Source organism: Pipistrellus kuhlii, unplaced genomic scaffold (genome assembly GCF_014108245.1).
Source record: "Pipistrellus kuhlii isolate mPipKuh1 unplaced genomic scaffold, mPipKuh1.p scaffold_m20_p_4, whole genome shotgun sequence".
Lineage (NCBI taxonomy): Eukaryota > Metazoa > Chordata > Mammalia > Chiroptera > Vespertilionidae > Pipistrellus > Pipistrellus kuhlii.
This window is the reverse complement of record NW_023425540.1, coordinates 50251123-50276610: the sequence shown is the minus strand read 5'-3', so window position 1 is coordinate 50276610 and position 25488 is coordinate 50251123. Positions and strand designations below refer to the sequence as shown.

The following is a 25488-nucleotide window of genomic DNA, read 5'->3' as shown; positions in this document are numbered from 1 at the left end:
TCAGTAGCAATGGGGAAGGGCAGAGGGGGACGGCCAACAACAGCTACACACGTCATCATTGGTCATATCCAAAGGTTCGCTGGGTATGGTGTCTCTGTATATGTACTATACATACTAACCAGGTACACACATAAATATTTAATATATAAAAAATAAAGTGCTTTCTAACAGGTCCCCAGGCAGGGACATTATCAAACATTTCACAAAACTGCAAAATAAAATCGATACAATCAAAAAAACACTACATCCAACATACGCGAGAACAGTCAAACACAGTATGTACAATCTGGTGGGTGTCCCAGGACAAACATCCTGTCATATACATGGTATATACATATATATACTCTTTTACTCAATATATTATGACAATATATATTTAAAATTTTTGTTATAGACAAAAAAAAAAAAAAGACAACCCCTACAAAAACACAATAAGGATCAAGCATGTGAGTCCTAGACTGAGAGACCCAGGGCTGCCTGCCCGGGGCGCCCCGTGCCCACTGATCGGGAAGATGTGCCAGCGTTCCTTGCGCGGGTGCAGCGCCTCCACGTCCTGCAGGGCGCTGTGGGCGGCGGCGGTGAAGTTGGCGTCGCCGGTGGTGAGCAGGTCGAAGACGCAGGACTGGAAGTAGATGTCCCTCACCGGCATCTTCTCGTGGCACTGCGCGCTGGCCGTCTCCAGTGTGTGGCCGGGCCAGGCCTGGGCCGGGGAGGTGTGGGGCAGGGTGTGGCCCAGGATGGCGGACACCTGGCCCTGCCCGTCGTCGATGCGCTCGCTCAGGGGGCAGCCGTTGACGCACAGCTGCAGGTCCTGGCTCTCCTCGTAGGCCATGGCCAGGTCCTCGGGCATGCGGAGGGCGAGGGTCAGGTAGCGGCCCAGCTGCCGCACGAACACCGTGGTCCCGATGTGGCGGGCGTGCATCTCCACGTAGCGGCCGCTCTCCTTCTCCACGATGCGCAGGCTCTTGACCTCGCCGTCCCCGCCGCTGGTGCTGCCGTCCACGAAGGCCGCCGGCAGGTCGTCGGTCACAGCTTGGTACACCTTCTGCTCCGTGCACTCACGGTGGGCTTTGAAGATGATCGTGATCTGTGGGAGGAGGGACATGCACAGCGTTAACACGGCGGGAGGGAAAAGGATGGTGGCTCCCTCTGTAGCGAGAGCTTTCCTTACTCTGGGGTTGAATAGCTCGAGAAAAACTAAAAATTACAATCCTATATGTTTAGAATGAACATGTAACACAAGTCCAGGGAATGTACATGAGGAATACGTGTCTTGACTGAGAACAGTGTTGCTGGTGGGAATATAGGCAGTTTTTAGCGATCGTTTATATCTTGTCTCTATCCGTAAGCAGATGAATGGTATAGCTCTGATAAAGACAAGATTCCTTTCTAAATGATGCTATTAACAATATACCTACCAGAACTTTGATTCCTAAGTTTCTTCAATGGACTGTAAAAAAAAAATCCCATGACTAAACACTAATTGTGACCACTGGGGACGTAGCAGGGAGCTGAGGGGTCATCCCAGCGACAGCTACCACACAGCTACAAAGCAAGGGCCTCAGGAGAGATTTCTCTAAGTCCCTTAATCAAATGTTTCACATGACTGGCTAATCCCTGCGACAGGAAAATCACTTGGCAAATACAGCTCCCAAGCACAGGCAGAGAATAAATACCCTAAACCTAGTTACAGCAAATGTTTCCCCCACACAGCACATGGCCCTTCAGCCAACTCTCAATTCTCCAAATTACGCAGACAATTCATGGAGAAAAACAAGCAAACCTGACAATACAAAAGCTTCCCTTTAGTGAACCCACTTTCTTTCCTTAGAACAATTATTTTTAAAAACTGAACCTTTGAGCACCCAGGCCTCTAACACACTCAACATCTCCCGTGCAGGTGGTGGAAGGAAGGGGACCACCTGGTCTCACGAGGTGGGAAAACGGTCCCAAAAATCTACGTTTTGAGATTTGTGTTCTTGTCAGTCACTGAGGTAACAGCTTATTTTTCTTTCTTTCTTGGAGGAAAAAAAAAAGTATCAGGTGACTTCAGTCAAGGAGGAAAGTAGACAGGCCAGCACACTACAAATTACTCTGGATGGAGGAAACCACCTCCTGCAAGGAAACTAATCAAAACAATAGACCCTTGTTAAAAAGGCCAGAAAATGCCCTGGCCCCCTCCCGCCTCTCTCTCTCTGAGTCCTCACCACCACCCTCAAGTTTATGTCTGAAGTTTTTTTCCTGAACTCAGCCAGCATTTGCTCACACTATTTAATCCCACATGTTCCCACTGGTGTTACTTGACTGGAATTTTCCAGCCATTTCATTTTACTTCAGCCAGTTGTAAAGCCAGATCTGAACCAGCTGCACTGCAGCAACTGGTTAAATTCATATCCGTTGTTTGCAGCTGCAACTAAGGCCAGACAATGTGCTATGAAGTGCTTGGATTTCTCCCTTCCTAATTACCCTGAGCCACAATTTAATTTCACCACCAGCCTTCTTCCATTTCAACACCTTAACAGCCCAAAGTGGACACAGGGATGAGTTCAGGACATTGGTTGTGCATCCAAACCTCCCAGAGTGAATGGGACTTTGAGCGAGGTATCTAATGGGACTATAAAATAGATTTATTTGGTGGCTCTAAAGACAGTTTGACAGGGTGTGTGTGTGTGTGTGTGTGTGTTTAAGGCAAGCTAGGATCCCTTGCAGGTGAAAAGATTAATTCAAATAAATTCTGCACCTGAAAGATTCAAAGTTAACATGTTAAGCGCTCAGCCCGTTTTTCTTCTGGGCGGAAAGTATAGGGTCAGACACTGGTGACTGGGTGCTTAACATGCTAACATAAATGGCTAAAATAAGAGTTAGTAATAGATTTTTCATATAATCAGTATCCTCGTTTTCAATTAGAACATTCCCAAAGATTCCACAAACCCTTCTACAACAACTAAGTAATTGTTTTCTGAGTCTAACAAAACTCAAATTTAAACCGACTTGTTATTTGCAAGACTTAAGACTTTTTGTTCACCTTAGAAAAAAACAAAGAGGAATTAGTTTTGTTGGGAAAACAGAGACCCAGTTCCACAGAAGTTTCCAAAAAGGCAAGCGTGGGCCAATAGTGAGACGAGCGGATTCCTTCACCAAGCCCACCCATTCCTACCCAGGACTCATTTCAAACCCTCACACACTGTCCGCTGCTATGCCTGTGACACACCTTGCAAAGATCAAGTAAAACTCAAAGCTTGACCTCTGCACTGGTATCCACACTTACAAAATATTCCAGCTTATCTAAAAGATTTTTATCTGTCCAATTCCCTGGGAGTGATTTTCTCTGAGACACTGAAGCTAATATTTCTCATAATTCTCAGAGCCTCTGTATACAATTAGCTCATGAATCAAAAATGCTGAGGGTGATGCATTGATCTCAAAGCATGAGGGGGTTTCCTATGTGGTCCTCTGTAGTTTAAGTACGTACCTAGAGATACCATCCATGTAAATGTAGAAAACACTAGCTAATAGTTTCACGTGACTTAAGTTTTGTAATGTAATTTCATTCCTCATATAATTACAATACAAGCTCTTAAACAGCCAGCACTCAGCCATAAAGGGCCAGAAATCATTTTCAGATTCTGTCTCCCTCTTCAGAAAAAACATGAACTCTTTTAAAACTTAATTCAAAAACTTCGGAAATTTCAACCTTTTGTATTTCCAACTAGCAGTTATCAGAGCTTTGTAAAAACAAGGTATTCAAAATCATATTCTAAAGCTCTCAGATAATTTTAAAAACACCAGCTATGCTGCTTTCTTTCCTCCCTCTATGAAGAGATCCATATGCTGTAATAACTCAATTTGGCACATCTGTTCTATGCCACACCATTTATTATTGATGGATGGCATTTCTGTGCATTTAAAACATCAATGCCTTTTGTTAAACCTCCCCCACCCAGACCCTCTCCAACCCCACCTCAGACAAACTACTCCAGTTCTCCTCATTCATTTTTAATATTCACTCCCTGAGATCTTTACCACCCACAAGGTCTATCAGGAAGAGAAAGACAGCAGCTACAAATCAATCTTTCCACACATGAAAGCAAGAAAGACAAGATTTGGTGTGAAATATCAAAATTTAGAGGCAGCTGCCTCTCCTTTCTTGAGGGGCTGGGTGGGGAGTGGGGAGATGGGGGACAGGAAGGATGCATTTTTAAAAAATGAGGTAGCCAACAAAAAGGGAAAACTCAGGCACTGTCTTGCCAAGATACAGACGTATCTTTCCCAAGCTCGATAGCCTTGTAAAGTGCTCTGCACAGGTTTTCAAACAGCAGAATTCCCCAAAGGTTGTGCACTTAACTGTGTGTGCTTGTTGCCTTTTGGAAGAAACATTTATCAGTGTTTAATCGGGCCCTTCGGCACTGCAAGTGCAGGACCTTCCGGGAACCCTCCAACACCAGAACTGGACTTCTCGGTCAAGGGACTCACCTTTCTTGGATTAATGGGCCAGCAAACTAAAGTGAAATTGTCACAGAAATTAGCTTGGAACATGGGGAAACAATTTTGATATGGACCTGATTAAAATTCTGCTTGTTAAAGGAACCTAAATTAATTTTATTTCATTCAAGTTAATATGTCCCCTTCATCAAATTCTCTGGATGCATCACAGGTTGAAAACATAGGTGACCCTGAGGGAGGATCAGGGACCCTTTCACAGGTAAGTGGTATAGAGCCTCTACATTCAGTCCCGTGGAGTGAGCAAAAATGAAACCATTCCAACAAGAAAGAGCACGTGCTTTCAAGAAATACACATGCTCTATCTCCAGCTCTTAAACACCTGATCTTTACGCCTGAAGTCAGAGCCTAGGAAACTTGGAAGCAGCAAAAAAGAGGCCTTTGAAGACTCCTTCCTTCCAGTGTTTTCCTGGTCACCCCCAGCCTCACCCCACTCTGCGACAGGAACTCAGGACATGTGGATCTGGGGGGAGCTGAGTCACCCATCCTGGCTGGGAGGCAGGTGCCTGTCCTTTGGTTATAAAAGATGGGAGAACTCTGTCTTTTCCATTTTTAGGAGCAGGGGAGAGAAAAAGCATATTCCTCTAGATCAGTGGTTCTCAACCTTTCTAATGCCGAGACCCTTTAACACAGGCCATGACCCACAGGTTGAGAACCACTAGCAGGGTTGCCTAAGACCATTGGAAAACACAGATATTTACATTATGATTCATTATCAGTAGCAAAATTACAGTTATAAAGTAGCAACAAAAATAATTTTATGGTTGGGCGTCACCACCACATGAAGAACTGTATTAAAGGATTGTGGCATTAGAAAGGTTGAGAACCACTGATCTAGAATAAAATTCTGTTTGAACAATTTCAAACAAAATCCAGGAGAGTATTTACCTATACGTAGCATATTTAATAAATGTTGGGTTGGTTAATAACTGATGTCAGCCGAAACCGATTTGGCTCAGTGGATAGAGTGTCGACCTGCAGACTGAAAGGTCCCCGGTTCGATTCTGGTCAATGGCATGCACCTTGGTTGTGGGCACATCCCCATTGGGGAGTGTGCAGGGGGCAGCTGATAAGTGTTCTCTCTCATCGATGTTTCTGACTATCCTTCTCCCTTCCACTTGGTAAAAAAATCAATAAAATATATTAAAAACAAACAATCTGATGTCACTTAAAATTTTCCTTAAAATTAAAGGAAAAACATTTGCCAAGAAGGTGTGATCTCAGTGAACTTTTACAATCACTATTCAGCCTCTATATCAACTATCTACTACAGGAAGACTAAATGTAAGACTTACAAAAGTGTCTTTTGTTAAATGATTGTGTTGGACTAGGACAAAACAGTATACATGTTTAAAAGGAGGGTGGCAGATTAAAAATCTTACCCTTGACTCCTTTGAGGGTTTGAATGAGACTAAGAATCAGCTACCTTTAAAAGAGACATCAAAACAGGTTTCTCTCCCCTCAGAGTCTCTTTCCACAGAGCTCTGTTCTAGGAACACTTACAGGAATCCAGAGAAACGGAACGGATCAGCTTATTTACTCCTCACTGTTGCCCCAGGTAATACGTGTAGGAACAAGGGCCGCCTTGGCTGACGGAGGGGTTCTTGGCAGCAGACGGAGAAAGAAGAAACCAAACCAGAGGGAAGGACACCCACAGCTGAGGCTGCTAGGGTGGTCCAGGGCAGAAGCGCTGGGCTCCAAGGCTGCGAAGAGCATGCCAGAGTGAGGGAAGCAGGCCCAGGAATGACACACACAAAGGGACAGGCACAAAGACGCCCACTTCCAAAGAGTAAAACTTCTATTCACTTAAAACAAGGATGGCTGGAAGTGTAAACAGGCTCAGAGACAGGGAAGTTGGCTAGCTTCCTTGTACAGACAAGAGCAGGGCTGTGCTGAGCCACGAGAAAAAGGCTTCTGGTCCTTACCGTCTCAGCCACTCAGAGAACTCCACAGGAGCTTCTTGCTGGATGGTTGTGCTCAGACTTTGCAAACAGGGAGCTCAGCAAATGTAGGGACTCACTATGCTTCTCGATGTGAAGTTAGGCATGTGTGGACAACACTACAGGCCCAGGCTGCCACTGTGCTGCAGACCAGAGGCTAAACATATTTTGAAAGGTGAGAGCCAGGGCCCTAAGCATAACTCTAGGGGTAAGAATCTGCCCCAGCAGGTCTGTCCCTCCCCTTCAGGGAGCTCACCCCTCGGGGATGTGGGGGCAAAGCCAGGCATTCCAGGCCCCAGAGGGTCTCTGGGCAAATGCTCTGGGCTTAGGTTCAGCACAGCTGTTTCCCAAACCGTTGGGGATTAGGAAATCATAGCCTCTTTAATCTTTTTTTTTTTTTTCTCCTTCAGTTTTGGGAGGTGATTAAAAAGGTATAAAAGGGCTTGATGGTCTTCACAATACTACACTCACACTTTGTCACTTCTAGGTTCGAGTTCTCAGGGTTGTTAAAAAAAAAAAAAAAAAAAAAAAAAAAAGCCCACAAGGTGGTTAGAGGCCCTGACCATATATTTCAAGAAGTCAGTTACCAGGAATGCTACAAAAACAATATCCCTCTGTCTTCATTTTCCTGAGGCAGGGAGACAACACTGCTTACGCTCATGCGCGCACATCTGTGCCTATTCACACACATCCTAAAATGGAAAGATTGAACCCTGACCCCATTTCAGCGTTTATGAAAGTGAGTGCTGAAATGCTGTCATATCAGTTCTATTCACAGTACACATGCTATATTCCAACACTGAGAGAACCCCAACAGAATTAGCCAAATGTTCTTTTGGCTCCAATTCTAAAAATAACCAGCTAACCAGGACATAAAAAACTCCTCTCTCCACAGAACCAGTCTCACCCGAAGTTCTTTCTAGACCCAAAAGCACCCGCTTTCAGGGCAAGGCTGTCAGTTAAATTCTGTGTCTTACAAGTGTGTTGCTATTCCTGTTAGTTACCACTCACTGAGAAGGCTGAGAAGTTTCAAGAGTCCTTAAGTTACCCCACCCACAAGAACACAAAATTCAAAACAGTGGAAGAGCAAGTTCTACTGCAGTCAAAACAAATAAAGACGAAATGGGTAAGGTAGCATTTTTCATTGTTCAACACTGCAGGTGGGTCTTTTTGCATGCCACATTCCACACAGGCAGGAACTGTTTGGTTAGCGTTAGTTGAAGCCAACAAAAAAAGTACCAACCACCCAATGTTTCCCTCTCACCCCTTCCTCTCAAAATGTTGACTCAAAGAAAATTTAGCAGGGCAGAGAGAGACACTTGGAAATGTGACAGAAAAACAAGTTCTAACTCTCAGCTGTGCATCAGACTTGGCCTTGTGCCTCCGGCTTAAACTATGGAGGAGTGTGGATCTGTTTTTAAACAGCAGAGGCCCACGGGACACATGGAATCCTGCCGGGCGAGGGCAGGGCAAGCCCTGGGTTAACTTCACTTACAAATGGGGGATTTGGAAGGTCCTTTCCTCCTTCTAAACCACATGTGGGACAGAATGGCACATAGTCCCGGAGATTTAAAATGCAGGCCTTACAAGAGGCAGATACAAACCTGGTACAATGTTAGACAGTTTCTACTAACATCTGCCGTCTCTCTTCATTCCAAAGAATAGAAAGATGGTAAAAGGACTCATTAGCCAGAATATTTTAATTTGTACGGACAATATAAAGGTGAACCTTGTTTGGAAAATACAGCACAAAGAATAACCAAGGTAGGCCCATTCATGTCACAAAGTGATCTTTTCTACTTAAACTTACATTATATAGCTAATACTCCTCCTTTTCCTGCTTTCTTTCCCACATGCATTTGGAAATGCTTTTCACCTCCAGGCAATTTGCTGAAACTATATAAAGCAAAGTTGAGTAGTTCCTGGGCCTAAAACTAGATAATCCAGTACACACAAGGGCCATGCAGGAAACAAAAAACGACAAATAAGAACACTACCACCTGGAATTATAGCTGATCTCTGCTCTTCTTAAAACTATTCTTCAATGGTTCAATAGTTTCTACAATAAATAAATTCAAGTTAGATGAGGATATCTAAGACATGCTTTCATGAGTTTTAAAGATGCGATAGAACCTGAAAAATGAATTTAAAAACTGAAGACTCTGATTGTCAAATTCTAGAAAGCTTTTTGGATTAAATCAAGGACAACCACCTTCCAAAAGTGGCAGCCAGGGCTCTAAACCCTTCTATTGATATAATAGGTTGTAGGGGTGTGAGGAAATGTGGGTGTAAATAAGGGGCTACTTTGACAAGTGGCTGGATGGAAAGGAAGACTGTCAAACTCCAGAAGTAAAAATAAATAAACAAATAAATAATGACCCAATACAAGTGACCAGGATGGAGGAGTGTGCTCTGGGTACAGCAACCCATCTCTCTAACCCTTTAAAAAAACACACACACAAAAAAAACATTATTATTTTTTATATATTTTTGATTTCAGAAAGGAAGGGACAGAGAGCTAGAAACATCAATGACAAGAGAGAATCATTGACTGGCTGCCTCCTGCACACCCCCTACTGGGGATTGCTCCTGCAATCTGGGCATGTGCCTGTGACCTGAACTGAGCCTGGGACTCTTCAGTCCACAGGCTGATGCTCTATCCACTGAGCCAAACCAGCTAGGGCTGTCTGGCTCTTCCTGGCACCTGCAACAACTTGCTAAGTAGTTGCACGTGGAACCAGCTTATAAATGTGGGCCACCAATGTTAAAAAAAAAAAAAAAAAAAATCATGAAAATGGCTTGTTTTTCACCCCACAATTCTCCATTGACTGCTGCAAATTTCACTTAGGTGCTTAAAATGAGGCAGAACCTGCATTCATCCCACACCTCCCCCACACAGTAGGTGCTTTGATGCTTGCTGGTTGAAACTCAGAACTAAGTCATAAATTTTATCAGATAAATTATTATACTAAGCAGGGAGCTACAACTGCAAACCTCTTTCCCTCCTGCTCCCCAATATACCTCAACTAGTCTAGCAACTCTGGTAATTTCTGCAAAACAAGGAGGATCAGGACAAGGAGCAAATCTTAGAGAGATGGCAAGAATTACCTCTATAACAGATAAGTCATAACAAAATAAAGAGCAATCTCAGATTTTAAAGATTGGTTACAATGTATCTGCAAAGCAGTTGTGCTCTCTGGAAGGAAAGAAAATGTTCCCTTGCATGCAAGAACAGTGTTCATATATTTAAAACACTCCTGCTGACGGGAGGATGCAGCATCTACCTTAGTCCACAGTGTAGCTCACACTGCATCTATCCGTGAAAATACAAAAAACAGATGGGTTACAGAAACTTGGCTCCAAAAACAATGCCCTAGGCCTGGGGTCAAGAGAACAGATTTCTAAACGTTGATCCAGAGATATGCTTAAAATGACAGCGGAAAGACTTCGTAATGCAGGCACATCATAACTCTCTGATTTTGTAACCAACAGAATGATCCACAATAGGTTTACATGCCATATACAGGTTTATATGCCAGCTACATGCAAAGAGGCACCAGAAAGAAAGAGAGGACCCAATGCATGCTCTAGGACCCTACAAGCAAATAAGGGAACATGTTGGGTTTACAGTTTGAAGTACATAGTAAGCAAGAATGAACCAACGAACTAAGTCTTCCTGTACCTCCCATCATCATCCCAGTGAAAGTTTTCATTATTTCTAGAAAGAGTTTAAGAATTAGGGATAATTAGGAACTTTTAAATATATATATATAGAGAGAGAAACTTGAAGGGTAAGGATCTCTTCTCATGCTTTGGGTAGTTGAGTGCTACTGCCCATGGGGATAACTTGAAGCTGGTGGCCCGTGGTGACAGCAAGAACATCTGAGGCACCTCAGTGTCCACTCACCTGGCCAACAATTACCTGGCTTGGTCAAGTGCAAAGAACACAACTCTTTCCCAAATGCAAACTGCCTTATGGTAAACCACCTTCTCTCACTGAAGGATGAAGCACAGGAAAATCTGTCATCTCCAGCTTACCACCCCCGACATTTGTAATTCTGTCTCAATGAAACTGGAGGATAAAAAAGCTAAAGAGATGGGAAAGGACATGCAATAAAAGAAAAATAAAAAGCAAAGCAAAAGTATCTAAATTACTTTTGAAAAATAATTTTTAAAAATAACACCATTGTTTAGGTGTGCAATAAATGTATACCTGAAACTTTTTTGAAAAGGAGTAATTTTAAATGCACCTCAGGAATGGATTTTTTTCTCCAGAACTGTTATTTTAATACTAGGAATTAAATATTAGGAATATTTAATTATATTAATAAATAATAATATTAGGAATATAGCATATTTGCAAAATACAGATCCTTTCATAAAATAATTTGTATCAAAATCACTTTCTATAATCATAGCATATACAAATCTTTATTGCGCCCACTTAAACAGAGATACACAGAAGCACACAGGAGTTGAGACTGAGGGACTGGCCAGGGGAATGTGGAAGAGAAGGTACAGGAAGGAGTCAAGCACTTCCACAGATGACCTGTTTGTTCATTGGTGTGTCCGCCTGGAGCCTAGTGTGAACTATTCCTCCCCCCAAACAAAAACTGCTTTTCTTTCCCAAGTAACCAACCCTGCCAGTTCTGAGCTTGTCCTCTCATCTCTCCCCCAGTGCCTGCAGGTCTGAAGCGCCGCCTCTCCAAGCCAAAGGTGGGGAAGATGGCCCAGAGCTGATGTGGATCTCAGCCCAGGTGTGTAGCTGTGCCAGAAACCCCTGCAGCCCCGAGGGGTGGAGAGATGAAAAACCAGCCCTGGCCTCGGAACACTCCTGCCTGGCAAGATGGCCAAGCACACAGTCTGCTCCAAAGAGGGAGCCTCGCAGCCTGGCAGAGGACATAAAACCCTGGAGGCCCTTAGAAAGCACACCTGCGCTCACCGTGACAAATGGGGAGACCGGGCTGCACTGGCCAGCACTGCAGGCCCAGCTGCCCTGAGCTCACTGCCTGCATGTGGAAAGGGGGAAAGCATGGCTAGTAAATGGTCCCTGGAGTACAGAGGACTTCACTTTTCTTTCCTTTTGTTGTTTACATATCCCCCAACTAAGTTTTGTATTTTTGAGATAAGGGAAAGTGGGCATTGAAGGTCAGGTAGAGCTCACAAAGCAAAGCTTGAAAGTAGCCGAGACCGGTTTGACTCAATGGATAGAGCGTCGGCTGGGGGACTGAAGGGACCCGGGTTCGATCCCAGTCAAGGGCATATACCTTGGTTGCAGGCATATCCCCAGTAGGGGGGGGGGGTGCAAGAGGCAGCTGATCGATGACTCTCTCTCATCGATGTTTCTAGCTTTCTATCTCTCTCCCTTCCTCTCTGTACAAAATCAATAAAATATATTAAAAAAAAAAAAAAAAGCTTGAAAGTGCTTGCTCAAGAAGCCAGGTTCTAGGATAAAGAATTGTTTTAAGGATCTTACTTCCCAAATACCCAGGTCTAGTGCTTGAGTTCAGTGCTGAAGGCAGGGAAATAAGTAGATGCTTAAATATGACTTCAGTATCCTAGCTGATCAGTTTCATCAATAACATTGGTCAGTCTTAAAGCTAATGACACTAAGCACATGGGTCATTAAAAACACTTGACCACAAGGATGACACAGTACCTGCAAAATGCAATGCTAGGTTATCCAATAGCTGGTCTACGTATGTGTACAAAGCTTTGGTAAAAAAAAATCTTCTGAAAGGTTTTTTTTTTTTTTTTTTTTTTTTATACTATTGCATAGATACCAAGGGGGGAAAAAACAGATTCTTTTTTGAACTTATTTCATAAGTACTTTTTGCCTCATAATGTTTTTACTTTTATTACCATCCTTTTTTCATTGCTTAGACTTTTTTTTAAATAGGTTTTACTTTGGCCCTGGGTAGATAAAAGGAAATTGTATTGCAAAATTTTAGGTCTTCTCTTATTTTCATCAGCAGAGGTCAAACCAGCATTGAGAGAGACCTTCAACAGTAACCTTCCAGATGCTTCTGGGGGCTTTGGAGAGAGTTACAACAAAAAAGGGGGAAAAAACAACTACTAGAGGTCGTGAAGCCATAGAGTAATTTGTTTAACAGCATGGTAACCAGATGTGGGGAAATACTTTCCAATAGTGCAATTAAAGACCAAGCATTCTCATCATTGGCCTGAATTTATGTCAAGACAAGACCCCCAACCTCATTTCTTTAGAATGGATAAAACCTTTGATCCTTAAACTGTAAGAGATAAAACGGTGTACCTTTTACTTGCTTATTTACTAAAAACTATGATAGGCTTAACCACAACTGAAATGGAATTATCTAAACAAAGCAATTCAGTGTCAACAATTCCATTGAACCAACATTTTCCCATGCACATAGCACCTATAAATCTCGATAGTATTGTTTAAAGACCACCACCTCTCTAAGTCCTCAAGTATTTGCACAATCGTTGCTGATTTCCCCCATTCCCAATGGAACTGCCTTCTTGAATTTCCAGTGTTAACGTTTTCCCCAAGACTTAATCTCAGGTTCTGTGACCTGACTGCTTCAATGATGGATTTTTGGCCATGGCTTGTCCTAAAACTTCATAATTATATAACTTTACATCAAAACATAGCAAGTACATATTTTAATGTACAGATATAAAAATTTGCACACTTATAAAAACCAGAAAAGGAAAATTTGAGATGTAGGATTTGGAAAGGCCAGCTTGGGCTTGTACTGGGACTGAAGTGTAAACATGTCTGCACCACTGTAATAGACTTTGTTCAGAGCAATGACTTCTAATCTCAGATATGTGACACCCCTGGGTGTCTCCAGATATCTCTGGAGGTGTTACAAACTCCCTCCACAAAATTCCAAGTAAAATAATTAAAATTCACTTTAAAAATATACCACACAGGTTTGGAGGCAAAGGAGGGTGTCCTGGAATCAAAAGGAGAGTCATAAGTATTACAAAAGATTGATCCTTGTCAATTATATTTTAGTATAAGCCAACTGATGAATAGACAAAATAAATAAAGGAAATTAAGCAAGATGATAGTCTACATGTGTGATTTTTGTGGTTGGGGAGAAAGGGAAGGAGCTGCTTACTTGGGACACTATTTATTATGGAAAACTCTTGCGACCTCTTTATTTACTAGTGAATGAATTAGTGCCGACTGGCGATTGAAAACCCAATTAGTTCCTAGCATGTACTACATGCACTTAGCAAGAATGTTTTTTCTTAAATTTTTTATTTATGAGAGAGAAAGAGGGGGGGAGGAGGGAGAAAAAGGGAGAGAGAGAGAGAGAAAAAAACAATATGCAATGTGAGAGTGGAACATGGATCAGCTGCTTCCCACAAGCACCCCAACAAGGGATTGAACCTGCAACCTGGGTATGTTCCCTGACCTGGAATCAAACCTGTGACCTTTCAGTGCATGGAATAACACTCAACCAACTGAACCACACTAGCCAGGGCAAGAATTTTTAAAACATGCAATACCTGACTTAAAAAAAATAACAACAGCCAACAGAACAGCCATTGGGTGTAAATGAATCAAAATTATACCTGTGTTCGTGTGTGTGTGTGTGTGTGTGTGTGATCAGCAAGGGGTGCTACAGAATTTTAGTAGTTATTTTGTGTGCCACAAGATGAAAAAGGTTGAAAATCGTTGCACTAAGATATTGACGCCTTAAAGTTGATTTAGAGGATTCTGTATTAGTTTCTTTAAAACCAACCAAGCAACAAGAACTACAATACTGGCAGCTAGGAAGGGCAAGCTTAACTTAATTTTGCCAATTTTCCTCTCAGCTTCTCACTAAAATTGTTATCCTGAGATTATACATCACTACTCTACAATATCCAATTCTTATTTCCTTGTTCACTACAGGACAGTGACTAACAGACTTTCAGGTTTGCCACTGGGAAGCTGGCTTATAGCCATTACCTTTTACCAGAGCTTCCAAATTTCCAATAAAATATATTTCCTGATGGGTTATTGCTCTCAGGCTTCACAGCTTTCTTTATTCAGAAAACCTACATCAGTCAAATCTGATAAATCTAAACATGGAAATCGAGTCATACACAAATGCACTTAAAAAAGACGTCACTGAAAAAAGCAATTTTTCATTAAACAGGCCTGCCTTTTCACAGGAGAATCCAACATTACCATTCACTTTTTATTTTCTGTATCATTGCCTATTCAAATTCACACACACATTTTTCATAAGCCCTAGAATTTCACCAAGAAACTCCTTGCTAATTTTCATTTAATCCTTCATTCACCCTGCTAACACTGCTTGCCAAGAAGACCAAAGTTCCTTTTCAATTTTCCCAGGTTGTCTGAAGAGTCAGACACCTGAAAGGTCTAAGTAAGAAGAAGAAAAAAAAAGTATACTTGCCTTATTTGTAGCAGTAGCACTGGATCCAAGGACCACGGGCACATTCGTCACTTGAACCGAAAGGTAATTATTATCTATGAGTGGCCAGGCTCCTTCCACTTTGCACGTCTGGAAGTGATCCTTGAAAGTTCTAAGGTGGGGATCTCCAAACAAGCCACAGAAAAGGTAATTAGGAGGGTTCTGATCCCCTCCCCTGAGTTCTCTGACTCCCGAGTGGCTGTGATAGTTACAAGGGTCATGGGTCACTTCAGGGTTGGTAGAGGATGTGGGTCCGTCCTTGGAACAGTTCCTCTGGCTCATGAGGTCACTGATACCCAGCACAGCAGAATGGTATACCAGGTTGCCACGGCAGGCTTTTGAAGTTCGCTGGGTGCAGCCAGCATAGGCACGCAGGGCCTTGCAGAACTCGGAGTCAAAGCCGTCAATGGCAGAGTTCAGGTGTGAAGTCAGGGACACAAAGTCTGTGGTACATTTCTGGATTCGACACTGGGCTGGTTGTTGGCAGTCACCTGTGGGAAAGAAGGTAAGACCACACATTTTTAAAACGCTTCATAACTTCCTGAGCTACATGAGAAAATGACATTCTCCTCTGGGGACTGTTTGTTCTATTTCATATCCTCCTATTTTAAGAAGGCTTTCAGAAATAGGGTTGCATTGTGCTTCTGTGTCTCACAAATTAAGCCACTGGGAGAAAAACTGCATGCAGTTAACTTAAAACTTCATAGCATCGGCCATTGTACATGACAATTTTACCAACTTTGCTGTTGTTTATGGATTTTGAGAAAGATTGCTATGCTCTAAGGCCAAGCAAAAGATGTGAACTTTGTTTTGATTTTGAAAACTGCATAAGTAATTTGCTTTGGGAAGCACTGTCTGTGCACAAAACCACAATTAAAACTTCCACCACTCAGGTAGGGGAAACCCCTACATTATAGCATGATTGGCTAAAACATCTTTACCTGATTCTAGTACAGCTAACAGAGAAAGAATAACAAGAAGAAGAAGAAAAAAAAAATCCAGGCACTAAATTATTCTGCATTTCCTGATAGAGGTATATCAACAAATTGTTTACCATTTGTCACTTAATCTCCTGGTTTTCACGAAGTATAAATGTTCTCTTAAAAAAATAGAGATACATTTGACTAAGCTATGTATTCACTTCTCCCTTGACGTCCATCACCCTGGGATCCCAGCTCCCAAACAGTTCCACCAGGAAAAGTACACTAAACAAAAAAGGACACTGAAATCACACTGCAGAAACAGATGTTTCCAACTATTTCCCCCCCCTTAAACACAACAGAATTCTTAGAGTTATCTGAATGATTTTCTCCTTAAATCAACAATTCATATAAACTTAATGGCTCCAGCAAAGTGATGAAATGAAGTAATGGAAAACCAAGTATTACTGCCCTACTATTTTAAAAAGTCAATTTTCAAATGATGATTTGCCACTAGTTCCTCACATAAAAATTTATAAAACCCCTCAAAGCACAAAAATCTCAAGAAGTGCCAATGCTAGGTCAGTCACGTGCACTAGTTTGTTTGTTTTTATTCTGCTCCATAAAGTGGGACACTAGAATTACTGAAAAGAGAAATTCTTTCCTTTGCCATCCACCTTAAACTTTATAGACAGGAACTGCAACAGTATTTGTGTTACACATTCTTTATAGGCCTCTGAACAATGGAGCAAGTCTCCATCTCCTCAAGTCTAACATTCCCCATCTGAGAAATGAGGAGGTTGCTCTAAAATGTACTTTGTGACCTTTTTCAGGCATAAAATATCTTATTCTAGGTGGAAGGAAACAGTCAATAGAGTGCTGTTATAAGATATAACAGCATACCAAAGATATAAGCATACCAAAGTTCAGGATAATATCAAGATTTAGGACTTCATCTAAAAAAGACTTACTAAGAATGTTTTTAAATAAAGATTATTTAAAGATATTTTTTAATCTTTTCAGTAGTAAACTGCTTTTACATCCAAATTAAACAGCCTGTAATCTGTGTTTGGCTTCAGCTGGAGAGAAAAGGGTAGGAGATGACCACTTCTCAAGATATCTCCCCAAACATTTTCTTACATTTCAAAGTCCAAAAAGGAAAAAATGTTATAGTATTGATTGAATAGTCACTTTAACTTGAGTCAAAAAAAATAAAATATTAATCACAAAGACATCTTGTGTCTGGCCTATTTTATGTTTGCTCATTGCAAAGTTAGCAAAAGCAGCTGATATTTATAGAATTCCTCTCTCCAAAGCAGATCAAGTCATTTTTCAACTACTTTTACTCACCCCCCACAAAACAAACAAAAGCAAAATTAAAAAAAAAAAAAAATCAAACAAAACACCCCAAAGTCATTAAAGCCATTTAACAGATGGGAAAACCAAGGATTTTAAGTGAAGGCTTTGTCCTGGCAGAGCATACACAGCGGTATGAAGCCCAGGAAGTGGGTCTTTCCCCCAATCCCGTTTTCCTTTCTCACACACCATGTCCCCTATATTCCTGACTCTCAAAATGGTACTTGATAGCTAAAAAAAAAAAAAAAAAAAAAAAAAAAAAAGGTTTAAGTAACTACAGTATCACATTTTCCCCTTTTAAGTCATTTTCACAGCAAGCAGAAAGCAAGGAAATAAAAACTGGGCCCAAATCACTCAGCAATGAAGAGCCCTCAGACTACAAATAAGTGACAGCACAAGAACTTTCCGCTAAACTGGCAGTGCCTATTTGTTCTTTTTATGGTCTATAAAATATATCTGAGTGTACATTTACTTATAATTATTTCAGATAGTCATAAAATATCAAAAGTCAGAAGAGCATGGCAATGCAGATGCAATTGTTGGGAAGAGGAAAGCAGCAGCATTTAGATGCCAGCTCCTCTTTCCATTCCTTCCTCATTCCTTCTTCCTAGCAGGCAGGTGCTGATTCCTTTGAGAAATCTCACATAACACAGAACTCCTTGAGCTCTTTTGTTTGGATGAGGTTTCTAACAGCCCTTTGGAGTGGAGATGATTGGAGGGAGAAAAGCTAATGAGAGTGAGAGTGCATTTGGGTCAGCAGTTTCAGCCTCATCGCAGGCTCCTGTAGAATGACTAATTTGCAGCATACACCCAAAAATATCCAGGCTTCATGAATTTATAATGACAATGCACACTTTGCCTGTTGCAGGCGGTAAAGTAAACCTCCTGTCAAAATGCCAAGACAATGCGGAGCAGAAACAATCTCAGGGATGTAGCCAAGAAGGCCATGAGGTGTGTGAGTAAGCAAGTATCTCCCATACTGGATCGCCAGTCAGGAACTGCCGAGGTTTGCTTAAGAGAAGAAAAGGCAAATAAAAGCACCCTTTTTTATTTCTTAAGGGCAGAGTTCAAAATCTGCCGTTACAGGTATCTGTTACCTTGAGTCAGATCATCTGTGGTCAGTGTGACAGCATTTTCCTTCTAGTTAATAAACGTGCGAAAGGATTCTCAGGCGTAGAGCTCTCTCCTTAATGATTCAGACATAAAGACCTCACCATTTAAAACAGCTTCCTCAATGCCAGGACTGCACGTGTGAATCTGCAGCACAATCACCAGTTTATAATAAAAGAAACGAGATATGCTGAGGCTGAATTAAGTGAAATATGGAGCCATATGGGGCGCTGAGGCAAATTATATGGATCCAGGCATAAAACATATGGTGGCCCATCTGCAGAGAGCACTTTGCTAGGCTCCCTGCTCTGAAAAACAGCCCCTGCATTTCAATGGCACCGCTCTTCAAAGAAATCTCTCAAAAGGAGCCTCCTTTCTATAGCCAGATTAATTGCTCCACTCCGGACAAGCTGTCTGCAGAAATCACTCACCACAGCAATTCTGGGTAGAGTCTGATGGTGACTTTAGCGAGGGCATAGTAAGATACTGAGAGGAGTTTCACATTCCTAGTTCTTGAACGAAGGCACCACAATTTTCTAAACCTTTAAAACCAACTTCTTAGGTCTTTCATGGGCCAGCAAAGAAATCCTCAAAGACCACATTCCAATCCTGTCATGGGACCCTACAGCAACCAAGGGAAACAATGTCCCAGCGGACAAGAGGGACACACAGTCCCACCTAGCAAATCCAATTCCCATTTCAAAAAGCCCACGCCTGAACATTATAGACACATTTTTTCCCACACAAAACAACCCCGACTATATCTTTTGACTTGTCATGAAATTTTTCCATGTAACTGTTAAGCAGATTGACATTACTTTCCAAAGTTCTAAAAGTCACTAATTGAAAGGCTTAATCACTACATTCTTCAGTAAGATTTCAGTTTGTTTTCCCAAGTGACACTTAAAATGCAGCTGCTGTTCCATCACAATGCAGTTACACAAAGTAAATTAAGCCCCTCTCCTCAAATGCCACATCCCCCCCCCACCCCACCCCCCATTACTTAGAAGAACTTCAGGGTTTTTAGCACCGGCTGGTATGACTTAATAAAAATTACCCTTTCCCGCCACCCCCCACCCCCCACAGTTGGGTGGCTTTAAAGTTCAGGGTTCTCCAGATCTGAGCATTATGACTACTATCATACAAATACAGGACCAAAATGATGGGGGGGGGGGAGACACACTTATCTAACGACAAACAGTTCTCCAACTAAAAAATCAATTTATTTCAATTCCGCACTTAAAAACTTGTCTAGACTAACTCCTAGAAGTGGTCTTAGTTTGCAAAGAGCATCCTAGATATTGACACACCCCTTCCACCCCCCCCCCCCAGTTTTATTGAGAAAGTTTGAGACTTAACATTGTGTCAGTGAGAGGATTTTAAACAGACACATAGTATCACAGGCTCCAGAAGGCAGCGGATCTGTCAAGCAACCCCTCCTGAACACGCAGCCAGCCAGCCAGCCACGAAGCACGAGTTTTCTTTCCCAAAGAGACGGAAAGCTGGATGAAAAAGCAGCTTTCGCAAACACGAAAGAAACCCCTTGTTTGAAAACATGTTAAGTTACTTCGACATTAACCTCCAGTTTTAACAAACGCTGGTGAAAAAATCTTTCCATCTGGTGCGATTTCTGCGCCTCGCCGCCGCCACCCCCACCCCAGGGCAGCGGCAGCACAAGGCTCCTTGTCTCCCCGCGGCGGCGGCGGCGGCGCGGAAACCTGATCCCGCTGCCTTTCGGTAAACACCAGCGCGGGGAGCAATAAAGCCTCCGGAGCGTTTGTCCCGGGCTGCCGCCCGCCCCCTACCGCCCCGATAGGCGGCTGTTGGAGGGGAGATTCACCCACGGTCCGAGCCTGGGGCCGGGAGGGCCGGAGGGATTGGAGGGAGGGGGGCGGGGGAGGAAAGAGGCCTCCCCGGCGCCCCGGGTGTGTGTGTTCCCGCTGCGGCGCCGCCAGCCCGGCCAACGTGCCCGTCCGGGGGCCCGCGAGGCCTCGCCCGGCCCGCCCGCCGCCCCCGCCCGGGCCGGCGCCTCGGAGCCCGGGGGCCGCGAACAAAGCGCTCGGCCCTGCGCCGGGCCCGCGCGCACGCGCTCGTACCTGCGGGGAGCAGCCCGAGGCTGAGCAGCAGCAGCGGCAGCAGCGGCGCCGGCGGCGGCGGGCAGGGCCGGGGGCGGCGGCGCGGCTCAGCCCCGGCGGCGGCGGTGGAGGCGGCGGCGGCGGCGGCGCAGGAAGGTGCTGCTCTCCAGCCCATGCCCGTCCATGCAGGTCCCGTGGGCTCCGGCGAGGGCGGCGGTGCGGGCGCCGTGGCGGGGCCGGGGCCGTGGCTGCGGCATGGGCCGGGGGACGCGCCTCGCTTCCTCTTTTTCCTCCTTCAGGCCCGCGTCGGGGACGGGCCGCCGCCACCGCCGTAGCAGCGAGCAGCGCGCCGCGGGCGGAGCGAGAAGGCGGCGGCGACGACGGGGCGCAGCGGCATCGCAGCGGCGGCCGGAGGGAGCGGGAGCGGGAGGAGAGAAGACACAAAGACCGTGAGCGCGTGCGGAGTCCGGCCCCGAGACCGCGAGCGCCCGGCCAGGGCCAGCGTGGGCTCCGCGGGCGTGGAGCGCGGGCGTGGGCCGGCAGGAGGCGCACCCAGCCACGGCGAGCAGCGGCCTGCCGCCCGGATCTCTACGCGGCGGCGCCCGGACCCATCAATCTCAGCCCCTCACTGCGGCCCCGCCTTCCCCGCGCCAGCCAATCCGCGCCGTCTCCACCCCCGCCCTCCCATCCCATTGGCTGCGAGCGCAAGGCCGGTGGACCCAGCCCGCCGCTTGCGGGGCTCAGAGCGCCCGCCCCCCCACGCCGCCTCCTGCCTTCTGCGGTTCAGTGGGAGCTCCGCGCCCGCCCGCTGCGCGTCCCGTCTACCGCGCCAGGGCGGCCCGGCCTCTTCCCCGCTCTCCCTCCTCTCCCGTCCGCCCTGCCGCGATGTACTGCGTCCCCGAATCCAGTAGAAAGAGGCGGCAGCCGCTCTCTCTGGCCGCCGCTACAAAGGAACCGGCCTTTGACCGGCTTCTTGAATGAATGTTATTGGCTTCAACTTCACTCCCAAGTTTTTCTTCCCCCCCCCCCCTTTTTTTTTTTTTTTTTTTTTTTTTTTTTTTTTAATCACCCCACTCTGCCCTTCCACCTCCAGCTCTTTGGAGGAAAAGAGGGCGCTTTTTATCCAGCGCCAGGTGGCAAATTCCTTCGCTCCTAATCACCTCTGCAGAACCGCGTTTCGAACCTACTGCGGGGAAAGCTAGCATCCAGCCACTTTGCAAATCAGAAAGTGATCCGCGGGTCGGAACGGATCAGATGGACTGGGAAGGTGCCAGGCAGCAGTGCGTGGCTCCGGTAATGCTCTGCCTTTGACATTTCCCTCCCTAAAGCGGCTGGGCGGGGTCTGAGAGTTGCAGAACTTCGACGTGTTCGGTTACACTTTACAGTGTAATTAGATTAATGACGATAGCCAGCCTTTAACGCAGCGCAGAGTAATTACGCCATATGTGCTGTTGCTTAGTGGCTTTTCCACAAATTCAAAGCAGATTAATTAAATGACAGTTCAGTTTCTACTTTTGCAATTGGATGGGTCAAGAAACGAGGAGAAAAGCTAATGATCAGAAAAGGGGTTGAAAATAGGTCCTAACTTGTTATCAGTAGGTGTGAAGTGGTATCTAATCTCTAGAATGGCTTCAAAGTCTGGGAGCCACTTCCTACTGTCCTCGCCTTTGCCTTTCCCCTGATAGCTCAGGGCTGCCTTTCTGAATTCACTCACAGTATATCCAAGTCGCAGTAGGCAACTCTACCCGCTACATTTACTCAGGATCTCTATATAGGGATTGCGTATCAACCGCGGACATGTAAATATTCCACATGTAACAATGTGCAAATCAATGGACCAAGGATAATTGAGGGCAAACTCATCACCCCAGCTTACTTATTAGACCCATTACGAATTGAACAAACCACTAGATCCCTAATAAAGAATGCCTATCTTTTTACTGTAATGTTTCATTATCTACTGCATACTATGATGACACAAGTGGTAAACACACCTTTCATTGCCCGTGATATACTCCAAGCCTTGCACACGTCTACAATATGCTAGATAATAGTTTCACTGTTGACTGGAGACATGACTTTTTGGGGGGGGAGTTAGCTGATACGATTTTTAGATAATACTATAGGGTAAATACTATTAGGTCAAACATTTACTCTCTTGCAATTATGACATTATTAATGAAATAAAATTAGTGAAATTTTGGTAAACATCTTTTAAAAGTAATGTAAACACCTTTTCAAAATATTTTGGTAAAAAAATTAAGAGTTAAAATGTTTCTTTTTCTTGCCGAGACCGGTTTGGCTCAATGGTTAGAGCGTCGGCTTGGGGACTGAGGAGTCCCGGGTTCGATTCCGGTCAAGGGCATGTACCTTGGTTGCGGGCATATCCCCGGTAGGGGGTGTGCAAGAGGCAGCTGATCGATGACTCTCTCTTATCGATGTTTCTAACTCTCTGTCTCTCTCCCTTCCTCTCTGTACAAAATCAATAAAATAAAAAAAATGTTTCTTTTTCTTTAACATAATGTTTAATTCCACCGCTATAAAGAAGCATCCCACTGAATTGAACATACTTCAAAACACACAACCAAGAGATAAGGATCAAATCCAGTTTAGTTTGTCTTTTCACCCCTGGTGATTTCTGTGACTTTCCCTCCTACTTTATTCCCTTCCCCCACCCGGACCCCATCCTGTTCCTTAAGTACATGGGTGCTCTTGATTTTCTTATCAATAGAGGGCGCCCTCCAGTCACTGCAAATCCTGGTGTGAAGTGGAACTGCTCTAGAGGAAAAACTTCATTTCTTCTAAGGTGCTTTATTGCTCCTCTGTTGTAAAATTTGACAAGTTCAAGATTTATAAGCCTAACAATTCACTTTTTAAAAAAATTGCCGCCTAAGTGTTCAGCCGGCAAGAGGAAAATGTTAATTTTCACAATTAAACCGCAAGTTGGCTCCTATTTTCAAAACTTTAACTCAGTTGACACACTGGCTGGGTAAATTCGGCCTGCTAGCAAGATCCCGAGTCCACTCGGAAAGCAAGAGTGTGCGTGGCGAACGGTTGCATCCGCTCCTCCAGCCCCAATGCTGCAAGTTGAGTAGGGCATTAAGACTCCACAAAGAAAAATTTAGGGGGAGGAGCTGGGACACAGACATAAAATTGATGACTTATAAAAGTTTTACATTTTAATAAGAAAAAAATACCGTGAAGTGACAGTTTGTACAACTCATAAATCCTCCCCGATTCTTGCCACTTGTACTCTCTCTCTCTCCCTTCGTCTTTGTTTTCAAGAAGGGAAGATGAACCCAAAACAGTGTACAAATAGGGATGATGCGCAAGTGGGTAGAATTAAAACGCATGCCAGCAACGCTGATGGACTCTAAACAAGATGAGGTTTCTGTTTCTGCACCCCAGTTCATATATTTCCATTTCCCAGCAATCCAATACGAGGGTCTCAGTCTGCTGAACAGATCAACTGGGGCATCTAGGAACCAGGACTCGGACCCGAGGTTGCGATTTGTGCAACCGATTCTAGAATGAGGGCTCCCCCGCCGCCCCTTTCTCCCCTCCTCCCCCCACCCCAGTCCACAGTGTACGGAAAGCGGGGCTGAATTAGCCCGGGAGTCAGACCGCTGGCCAGTGGCAAGCAGATCCTGGGTTGTACTTACATCATGTTTAACCCTTCCGCTCCTGGAGGGGGCTGGGCGGGATCAGGGAGCCGCGGAGCTCGGGCGCACGCAGGACCTAGGGGTGAGAGAAGGGCCCCGGAGCCCGGCGTGAGCGCTGCGCCCCCGGGAGGAGAGGCCCGGGGCGCGCTGGAGGCGCATCACCCGGAGCGGAGCGCACAGCGCCGGACCCCGGTCCCCGCGGGCGCCGCCGCCACCGTCCGCGCCGCTCGGAGCGGCAGGTGCAAAAAGCATTTGGGAGCCGCTTGCCAGCGCGCGGAGGTAATGCGCTTCCTGTCCATTTATCTCAGGAAACCAGCGCAGCCTTCCCTTCGAAACAGAATTAACCTCTCATTAGCCAGCCACTCGCTCCCCGAAAAGGGCCTTAAAAGCTTTCCCAGCTCGCGCTAATGTGTTTTAGGCTTTTCTTCCAGGCAAACGCAGCCAGCCGCGGCTGTGACTGCCATCAGTCCCTGGGCTTCCTCCAGGTTCCCCCCGGGGGAGCCAACAGCAGACCTCCCCGCAGCCTCAGGTCTGGGGAACGCTGGCCAGCCAGGATCCCTGTTTGGAGTCCCGGGTAGACCCTGCATGGACTTCATGCCAGAAGCAGCCAAAACAAGTTCCCGCTAAGTCCACGGAGCCGCCCCTCACATCGAAACCCCAGCTCCCTGGTCCTCTGGGGGAGGAACTTGCATGGCTGCGGGGTGGCGGCTGCTGACCGCCCTTAGGAGCGGGGGCACCGATCGGGGACTCGGGGAGAGGGGGAGTGTGAGCCAGGATCTAGCGGATTCCGGGAGCGGAGAATCAAACGTGGTTCTAGATCTGCAAGTGGCCGAGGGGGGCCCTTGCGGAGCAGCTGGGGTTTTCGCACCCCGGCCCCCTGCCGCCCGGAGGCTGGCAAATTTATACCACACAGGTGGACGGAGACCTAAACACAACAGCTCCGGCCGCTGCCTGCCGCTCGCCCCCCACGTCCCCCCGGCCCACCGCAAACTTCAACAAAATAAACAACTCACCACAGGCATTCCCTTGTCTGCAGCGCGACGCCTGCCAGCTGGGAAAATAAGCCACAAGCCACGCGGCCGGCCGGGCGCGGAGGGAGGGCAGCGCGGTGCCCGCCTCCCCGCTCCCGGTGGGGGCAGCGGTACCCGGGGGCCAGGAGGGAGGCTCCGCCTTGGGGACCGCTCTCCCCGCTCCCCGACGCCGAGTGAGCGCAGGGCGAGAGGCTGCACCCAAGCAATCAGCGCGAACTCTCTGACACCTAGGGGAGGGGGCGGAGAGGCCAATCCCTCAGTTCCAACCTGCTTTCTCCCCCTTCAGTGTCAAAAAACACACACACAACAACAACAACAACAACAACAAAAAACCTCCAAAAAAAACCTGGGCCTCCCGCCCACCCTGCACCACACCGCCCCCTGCCGGCACTACCCAGGTCTTTCCAGCGCGACTAAGGAATGGCAAAGTTAACGGTGTGCCAAAACCCCAGCCTTCATTCAGGTCCTGGCTCA

At 45.5% G+C, this 25488-nt stretch overlaps 1 protein-coding gene across 2 annotated transcripts; it reads right to left on the bottom strand.

Annotated features, from left to right (window-relative positions):
• Positions 1 to 123: 123 nt before the first annotated feature.
• Positions 124 to 25269, bottom strand: RGMB (repulsive guidance molecule BMP co-receptor b). Of its 2 annotated transcripts, XM_036409264.1 has the most exons (5): positions 24997 to 25269; positions 23984 to 24059; positions 20343 to 20614; positions 14843 to 15351; positions 124 to 1087 (listed from the first exon to the last, which is right to left on the bottom strand). In XM_036409264.1, exons 2-5 carry the CDS (start codon positions 23986 to 23988, stop codon positions 419 to 421), a joined length of 1455 nt encoding a protein of 484 aa, XP_036265157.1. In that variant the 5' UTR covers positions 23989 to 24059; positions 24997 to 25269; the 3' UTR covers positions 124 to 418. The 2 variants fall into 2 exon arrangements, with proteins under 2 accessions (XP_036265157.1, XP_036265158.1); XM_036409265.2 differs by lacking the exons at positions 20343 to 20614; positions 23984 to 24059; positions 24997 to 25269 and adding an exon at positions 18678 to 19191.
• Between the last annotated feature and the right edge of the window lie 219 nt (positions 25270 to 25488).

Bases quoted from the DNA above. Each gene is read 5' to 3' on its own strand.
- RGMB (XM_036409264.1), bottom strand. The intron at 15,352-20,342 runs GTACGAGCGCGT...TCTTTCCCACAG, and splicing joins CCTCGGGCTGCTCCCCGCAG to GTGACTGCCAACAACCAGCC. The intron at 1,088-14,842 runs GCAAGTATACTT...CTCCTCCCACAG, and splicing joins GTGCTACTGCTACAAATAAG to ATCACGATCATCTTCAAAGC.